The 9,007-nt window shown below is 49.2% G+C and overlaps 1 protein-coding gene across 1 annotated transcript; it reads right to left on the bottom strand.

Annotated features, from left to right (window-relative positions):
- Window positions 1–2,939: 2,939 nt before the first annotated feature.
- Window positions 2,940–8,597, bottom strand: LARP6 (La ribonucleoprotein 6, translational regulator). Its single transcript, XM_007467846.1, has 2 exons — window positions 8,385–8,597; window positions 2,940–4,502 (listed from the first exon to the last, which is right to left on the bottom strand). The coding sequence occupies exon 2, from the start codon at window positions 4,359–4,361 to the stop codon at window positions 3,435–3,437; it is 927 nt and encodes a 308-aa protein (XP_007467908.1). The 5' UTR covers window positions 4,362–4,502; window positions 8,385–8,597; the 3' UTR covers window positions 2,940–3,434.
- Window positions 8,598–9,007: the final 410 nt, after the last annotated feature.

The following is a 9,007-nucleotide window of genomic DNA, read 5'->3' as shown; positions in this document are numbered from 1 at the left end:
AGGAAAAGAACATGTAAGGAACATTTCAGGGCTGGAACTAACAGCTCTGAGTTGTTGATTGAATGTGGGAAAAAAGGAAGAAGGTATAAATATGACAACCTCACATTCTTTGAGCTTTTACTATGTGCAGGTTAGCAAGCAGTTTACAAAAATTAACTCATTTAATTCTGACAAATTGGGGGTAGGAATTATCATCAGCCACCTTTCCTGGGACAGGAAACTGAGGCACAGAGAGGCTAAGTCACTTGTCAGAGGTCACTAGGATTTGAACCCAGAGGGTCAAAGTCCAGAACCTCCATTCGTCACATATGCTACAAGGTCTCTTCTCCAGTCCAGGGGACGCGGAGGACAGTGACGTCACTGGCTGAGATAGGAAGTCAGGAGCAGCAGGTGTGTGCTTGGGTGGGTCAGTGGGGGTAGGGGAGGGCAGACAAGGTGGTGTTTTGGACGTGTGTGGAATGTGGATGTTCTACCAGCACCACAAGTGGAGATGTATAGCAGGTTTCCGGTCCCCACATGGAGAGGGAGCTGGTTTTCATTAAAAATAATGAAACATCTGTAAAAAGGCTGTTGGCTAACTTTCCCAGTCAAACTATTCCAGAAAGTCCTGCTTTGCTCACAAACAGGAATCCCATGCCCCAGCTAAAGGTTTGGCCAGAGATTTAGGAAGATCAGGTTCATCAGCAAGGTGCTCAGGGTCTCTGGGCTGCACTGAGGTCTACAAAGGAGACCACACCCCAGTCTGGAATAAGGAAGAGGGATCAGTGTCTCTGAGACTCCCTCAATTTATCCCAAGTCCCCTCCTCATTCCAAGGAGTCAGTGCTTCTCAACACTGCCCGCTCATCAGAATCACCCAAGGAGCTTTAAAAACCACCAATGCCCAGGCCACACCCCAGAACCAATTAAATCAGACTATGTCAGGGTGAGCATAGGCAGTTTTGCAAAGCTCTCTAGGTGACTCCCATGTGAGGCCCTAGTTAAGCACCAGAGCACAGAAGGAGGATTTGTCTTTGGAGATGATCGGAGAGCAGGGTAATGACTAACATCTATAAAGTACTTTTCATTTCATAAGGCACTTTCACATACATGGCCTTATGGCCTTATTTAAGGAGCACCTTACCATTATTCACTGGTTGGAAGGGGAAACCATAACTCACAAAGAGAAATGACTTGCTCAAGGCCAAACAGTTACTTACCAGAAAAGCCACGACTAGAATCCAGATCTGCTGACCTCAAGTTCAGGGTTCTTTCGTAAGGTCACATGGGGCAGTGCCACGGACAGAAGGCCAAGCTCATCTGTATTCGCATAGAAAGGTGAGAGTGTAGGTACTTTTTAAAGTAATTATGATCCACAGGAGAGGATCTTAAAATAGAGCTGCAGCTGTGTGCCAGGGTGTAAAGGGGTGGAAACACCTGGAATGTAGCCAGGCCAGTAAGAGGTGGTGAAGCCCAGGTGTCCCATTGGCAGGTGGCTGTGGGAGGGACCAGGTAGGGGGTGAGTGGGACTGAGGGTAAGAGAGGGAGGCCCAGGGCAGGACCTGGAGTGGTACTGCCCAGGGTCAGAAGGCCTAGGCTCCAGATATAAGCCTTTGGGCCACCTACAGTTGTAGTGGTGGAAATAGCAAATCTGAGGAATTCCTGAAGGCTTTTACCAGTTAATAGGAATTCTTCTGGGACTCTAGGGGCACACTACCTTACTAACCAGATAACAATCACCTGCTAATTTGTACAGAGCTGTATAATTAAAAATACACTCTCTTTTCCCATTTTCACAATGGCCTGAGGTATTATCCTACCTCAGCAGCTTCATGAGTAAAACTGGTACAATAATACCTCACAGGGACACTAAGAGGATAAATGAAAGGATGTGTCTAGCCAGATGCCTAGCACATAGAAGGTGCTGAATAAATATTAGCGCCATTTGGGGTTTCTTCTTTTTGGAATGTGGATGGTGAGGTTCCACATTCTGAGACCCATCTGGTGTTCAGAGTGTGGGATCCAGAGCCAGACTGCTAGGTTCAAGCTCCACCAATCATCTAGCTCGTAAACCTTGGACAACTTAGTTACCCACACGAAGCTTCTGTTTCTTCCAGTGTGAAACAGAAATAACATGTGAACCTTTCTTGTGTGGTGGTTGGGAGGATTAAATGAGATAATGCATGGAAAACTCTTAGCATAGTCCCTGGCATCCAATCACTGTTCAATAGTTATTAACGAATCCCATTAAACGTGACTTGCCTAAAATCCCCCAAGGTTCGAGTGGATAAGCGAACCCTGGAATCTAGGCCAGTACCCTTTCTGCTCCACCCAGGCAGCTTCCACTGAAATGGAGCTAACACTGATGGAGGGCCAGCTGCATCTCAGAAACTGACATCAAGGCAAAGCACTTCACAGGGATACGACGAGGCCGACGAGGCCGAGGGGGGCGGGTAACTCTCTTCAGGTCACAGAACTAGTAAGCTGGGGATATGGGAGTCAAACTGTCTGACCTCAAGCCCCACAACCACTGTCCATACCAGTGGCTCTCGGATTCTAGAGTGCATCAGAATCCCCTGGAGGGCTTGCTAAAATCCAGATTCTAGGCCCTTCTCCCAGAGTTTTTGACTCAGTCAGCTGATGTAGGGCCTGAGAATTTGCATTCCTAACAAGTTCCCAGATGGTGTCAATACTGCTGGTCCGGGGGCCACATCTAGAGAACTTGGTCTATACTAAGCTGCCTTTGTTTGGTACGATTCATTGTAATGAAAGACTGTGGTGCTCTAACACCTGCACAAGCTCTGCTGACCTCTCAGGCTGCCGGAAGCCCCAAGGAGAGCCCTGGGGCACACTCAAGAAATGTGTCCCTGTTAAGCTCCTCAGAGCCTCATGACACCACCCACGGCCTTGTCAGATGCACACAGATTTTGTCAGGCACAGTCTATGGGTTCAGACCCAGCACTCCCAGTTAGGTGTTTTATTATTTATTCACTTGACAGGAAACATATATTTGGTCGTATAAAACACCATGCTACTGGCTTAACTAGTTGCTGTCGTACAACAGAACTCCTCGGGGCTTTCAAGAAGCCCTTGCATGGCCAACTGAGGATGGCTCGGTCACTGGAGAGAAGAACCCTGCCACGAAGAAGAGACCCACTGCCAGGCCCTCTCTGGGCAGACTCTGTCCCACAGCCCTCCAGAGCCATTCACACACGTTGGGCATCATCAAAATAATGGTCATGCTGGGAGGAATGGGTGCTCTGAACTAGAAGAGGGTCTTAAAACCAGAGCATACCAGGCAATTCATATATATTACAAACATATAAATTAAGAGGTCTACATGTATACAAAATCTTCCAATGGGACTTAATTTCACTCTATATCATGCCCGGTATTTGTCAGAACCTTGAAAACAGAGGAGGTTTTCAATGGAGCTGGTAATAAAAATAGAAGGTATTTATACACAGGCCCTGCTCCTCTCGTGTCCACTGTGGAATCCTCTGGTGTTGTCAGGGCCTCTGGGCAACCTCAGCACCCCCACAGGTAGCCCATCTGCAGTCTGCATCTTCCGAGAGAGCAGGGGACTCGCTCTGGGGCTCTTCTCCTGTGTCCCCATCTCAGCCTGGCGGCGCCTCCGAACCCAGGGGCTGCCAGAGGGAGTGACGCTGCTGTCCGAGGAATAATCCACGCACTTGCGAAAGATCTCAGGACTGGTGCTGGAGTTCGGCCTACCTTCTTCGGCCAGTGGGGATTTTCTGGAAACGCCTTTTCGTTGAGCCAAGGGGCTGCTCCAAGGACTTGAGCACGGGGAGGCATTCGGGCTCAGAAAGAGATTCTGGTGGCCAGAAGGGCTGAGCTTGTTGGTGACTGCATGGCGCCGGCCAGCCATAGGGGACGTGGGATTGCTCTCGGGGTCGGAGGAGCTGTTGGCGGAAGACTCATCCCCCACGTACTGAAGCTCCTCAACTCTCCTGTTTAGGGACTTGTTCAGGTGGATGCTCGAAGTGGATTCTTCGTCCTGGTTCTTCTCTTTGGATGGTTTCTTTTTGGGTGGCTTCATACCAATCAGGACAGCTTTCATGCTCTCCCGGCCCTGAGATTCTGTGATCATGAACTCATGGGCTCTGATGGCCGCTTCCACCTCCTCGAACTCCACAATGGCGCACTCTTGGGTCCCCACCTGGCTGTACCGGCCGCTGATCCTCCGGATATCAGGGGGCAGCTCTCTCCCGGGTTTGAGGATTCGCACTGACGAGATGACTCCAAAGGTCCCGAAGAGCTTGAGCAGGTGTTCCATCACCTTCTCCTGTACCCTTCCATTCTTCTGGGGGGTGGCCAGGGCCCAGAGCTTGGGGGACAGGTAGAGGTCATAGACCAGGAGCATCTTGCTGGGGAGGTTCTCGCTGGGGAAGAGTGGGACAGGGGTGGTCCTCCTCACCTTCCGATGGTCCTCATTCAACTCGAGGGTCACTGAGTACTTCAAGGCATGTGCTGTGGTTCTCCAGTCCCGTGTAAGGTGCTTCACCTGAAGAACACAGAGCAAATCAGAGATGGTACCTATTGTCCTTGTCCTTCTGGTGTCCTCTATAATCTCGCTCCCTCCTTGCCTTACCCCTGGAACATCAGTAACTAGAATTATACCCGGTGTGTGCAGGCACTCAGACACCTAGTGAGTGAACGAATACACTTTCTACAGTTACAAACAAGGGACAGTGCTGTCCTACAGACCTTTCCGAGGTATGGAAATATTCTATTCTGTGCAAGTTTAAAGGTTAAACCTGCAGGTTCTGGAACAAGGCTGTTGGAAACACAAATCCAGAGGCCACCTCTAACTGACAGTAAGACCTTAAGAGTTATTCAGTCCCTCCGTACCTCAACTTCCTCATCTGTAAAATGAAGACATTAATAGTGTCTACCTCATAGAACTATCATGAGGACTAAGTGAATAAAGAAATATATACATATCTACCCCCAGACACACATTTTACATATATAAAACTTAGGACAGTGTCCAGCTCGCAGTGAGTACTCAAAAAATACTATGTGCTATCATTATTTCAAATATTACATGCTACCATTTTGACAGGATCTGGAGATTTTAACATTCAAATCCTTCTCTGAAGTGGTGCTTCCACATTTCTGCATTCAAGACACAGAAGGTGCCAAAAGATCTTTCAATATCTCCTGAAGATGATGTGGGCTGTATCAACTTGGAATTAAATGCAACTTGGGTGTCAAGGAGAATGATGAAACGGTCCCTCACTCCTCCTCCTTTAGTGGAAATTGTGCGTATCAATGTTGCGGCGCATGGAAGCTATATTTATACTGTAAAACAGTAATTTTCGAGAGGCCCGCTTCTGGTGAAGGGAATGCCATGGAGAATGAGTCATCCCGAAGAAATGGTGGACGTGAGTGGGTGGGTGGGTAACCTGAGCCAGGAATGGTGAGATCACCCGGAGCCAGTGCAGCTGCTCTGCAGAGGCACCCTGACCCAAACAGGAACTTGCCGGAGCTCAGAAGGGAGGGCTCACAAACAGGGCGGGGTGGGGGGAGCCTGGCAGAGCTCTGAGTAGTACCGGCAGGCTCCTGGAGAGAGGGCACTCTCCACTCTAGCTTGTGGCCTCTGGGTGAAACAGCCCAGACTGGGGCTTAGGGTATGGGAATCACAAGTCACCTACACACAGAATCAATGGGCTGATTACCGTGGCAGGAGCCAAGGGCAGAGAGAAGCAGGTCCAGGCTTGGAGAGTTGGACTGCAGGTGGACAGGGTCAATGAGGGATCCAGAAAGGGTGAAGATGATGACCACAGGACAATGGCTCTGTGGGGGTGAAACATGGGGGGCCGTCTCCATTGCCAGTCATGGAGGGAGCACTCAGGAGAGGAGGGGAAGACTGGGCAAGGAGTGCCTGGGGGAAGGCCAGGGAGGCCTTACTCAGAGGGCCGGAGAGGCTGCTGGAAGGCCATGGCCAATCCAGAGAGAAGCAGGACCCAGTACCCGCCGCCCAGAGCCAGGAGTCAGGCCCACTGGGAATCTCTGTTAGGTCTGAGCATCCCAGGCCTGGGTCTGTGAGCCTGGGGAAGGAGTGTCCAGGCACCACCTAGGAAGAGGAACCAGAGATCTGCCATCTTTGTGCAATTACTAGAACTTGGTAAGATTTTCCAAAACTCTGTGATGGCCCTGGTCATATATGTTTCCTATTATGATTAGCAGGAAACGCTTTAGAATGAAAACGGTCTTCACTGTCATTTTGGAGGTGTTGGGGAGTCTGTGTCTACTCTGCAGCCAGTTTTCAACAGAGAACTCTCCTAAATAGATCCAGTAAGTGGCAACTTAAAAAGGAAAGAAAATTAGGCTCACTTTTAGGGTCCCTGGGGAGGAATAAAGGAATGTACAGGATGATTCCACTGGCTGCTCCATTTTGGGTTCCCCCACCAGCACTCTCATCTGAGGGCTTGCTCACTGTTCTCTGGACATGTGTGATACTGTGATTTATACTAAGAAATATATATATTTGGTCTTCATCCCTGTTACTGGCACTGAGTTCCTAAAACGTTTGTAAGTTCCTGAGCAATAGAGCACAGGGAGCATCTTCTGCTCTAATGAGGTGACTCTGGGTGGGCTCCTGGATGGGACCAGCCATGATTTGAAGCTTGGAACTTTTAGCCCTGACATTCTCCAGAAAGGGGAGAGGGGCAGGAAATGGATGTAATAATATCCATATTGTTATTATTATATAATAAGATAATTATTATAATAATAATCGATCATTCTACATGACAAAGACTCCATAAAAATCCCGAAAGTTCAGGGTTCGAAGAGCTTCTAGGTTGGTGAACATATCCTAAGGAAGGTGTCACACCCCAACTTCATGGGGACAGAAGCTCCCACACCTGGGACCCTCCCAGACCCTGCCCTGTGCATCTCTGCGTCTGGTGGTTCCTCTGTATCCTTTATCATATCCTGTAACAAACTGGTAAATCTAATTAAGTCTTTTCCTGAGTTCTGTGAACAGCTGTAGCAAATAATCTAATCCAAGGGGGCGGAGGTCATGGGAACCTCGGATTTGTGGCCAAGTAAGACAGAAGCTGTGGATCCTTGGGGACGCACTACTTGTGACTGGCATCTAAAGTGTGGTGCAGAACCCTTAACCTGTAGGGATCTGATGCTATCCCCAGGTAGACAGTGTCAGAATTGGGTTAAACCGTAGGACACCCAGCTGGGTGTCACAGAATTGCCTGGTATGGGCAAAAACCTCCCCCACATCTGGTGGCAGAAGTATTGTGAGGAAGAAGAGTAGGTTTTTCCTCTACAACATGAAATGCCCTTTCCCTTCTCCTGTACCTTGAAGACTCCTACTCATCCTTCAAGATCCGATTTCAATGTCACTGCTTCTGGGAAGACTTCTCAATTCTCCAGGCAGGGTTAGTTGCTCTGATCAGTTAGCTCCAAACAGTACTTTGTTCTTTCTATTGCCGTACTGTGATCCTTCACTGGTCTGTGTCCCTTATTGGACTTTGCCAGGGCACGGGGGAATGACATGTTCACTTTGTATATCCTGTGCCTAGCACAGCGCACAGCATACAGAGCAAATATGTTTGATGAACGAATAACGGAAAGAAGTCAAGGGGAGAGGGCGGAGTATTCCAGCGGGCGAGGCAGAGAAGAGCTCCGGGAGGAAAGCTCTCCCCCAGCGTTCTCTGACAGAGAACACGGGCAGCTTGGCTGGGACCCACTCGTTACACATCCTGTTATGCAACGGGCCACATGGGCTTTTCCATTCTAGTAAATACACTTTCCCCAAGGGAGACACAGAGTTCTTACTCCAACCGGCCTGTTAACTCTTCAAGAAGCAGGGAATTCACAACCCAGTTGCTGGATCTATACAGCAGAGACATGCGGTAGATATCCTACATCTCCATCCTGTAGATGAGGATGCTGGCATTACACAGCAAAGGCGGCTGGTGTCTTGGAGGAGGCTCATCTCCCCGAGCTCCTTCCTCCTCTTATTTATTCAACTTGGCAAATGAAAAGCTTAGATTTCAGATAATTCTAGGCTGGGTAGGTGTCTCTCGAGGTCACTGAGCCCCCTGTCCTGGCACAGCATCCTCCCGGCCACCCACTTGTCCGGCAAGAGTGCCTGAACTTTGCTAAGAACAAGTAATGTCATTTCATAACTGCCACCAGCTGAGACTTGTCCCAACACCCAGGACCCTTTTAATAGAGTGGGAGGATATTCCTAATAATGATCCTAAATCCCTTCTCTTGATCATTTCCCCCTTTTTCAGGGCTTGGAGGAAATAAAAAGTTGTTAGTCATCAGGTTTCAAGGGGGTCAAAAATATTGAGAACCACAACCCAAAGCACCTCTGAAATCCTCAAAGCGGCTTCTGAGAACGAAGCCTCACCTTTTTGAAGGATGTGAGTAGCTTGACACTCACATACCCCAGCTTGTTCCTCCTCACGTGCTTTAGCAGGAAGGCATCCTTCTCCAGGTTTTCATCAGAAAAGTAGAATTCGATCTGATCCACCAGTTTCTTGATTAACTCCTCGTCCGGGGGCTGCCACTCCTGCTCCAGGTCTTCACGCTCGTTCTCGCCCCCACTTGTCGTGGCGCCACTGAGACCAGAAGGGGACATGAGGTGTTAGGGGTTGAACCGTAGCTCCCAAGTTTCATGTGTTGAAGTCCCGCCCCCCATATGTCAGAGTTTGATGGTATTTGGAGAAGAGGTCTTGCAGATGTCATTAGAGATGAAGTCACCCCAGAGTAGGGTGGGCCCTAATCCACGCGCACACAGGGAGAACACCGCGCAAAGATGAAGGCAGAGGTCGGGGTGGTGCGGCAGAGGTCAAGGAATGTCTAAGATTGCCAGCCGGAAAAGCATCAGAAGTTAGGGGACAGGCCTGGAACAGACCCTTCCCTAGCACCTCAAGAGGGAGCAAGGCCCTGCTGACATCCTGATCTTCTAGGAGAGAGAGTCTCCTCGGAGAGGAGACTTCCAGCCTCCAGAACTGTGAAGCAATAAACTTC

The sequence above is a fragment of the Lipotes vexillifer genome, unplaced genomic scaffold (genome assembly GCF_000442215.2).
Source record: "Lipotes vexillifer unplaced genomic scaffold, Lipotes_vexillifer_v1.1 scaffold792, whole genome shotgun sequence".
Lineage (NCBI taxonomy): Eukaryota > Metazoa > Chordata > Mammalia > Artiodactyla > Lipotidae > Lipotes > Lipotes vexillifer.
The sequence above is the reverse complement of the archived record's forward strand: the minus strand, read 5'-3'. Positions and strand labels throughout refer to the sequence as shown.

Coding starts and splice junctions, on each gene's coding strand:
- LARP6 (XM_007467846.1), bottom strand. CDS start 4,361: ATGCTCCTGGTCTATGACCTCTACCTGTCCCCCAAGCTCTGGGCCCTG.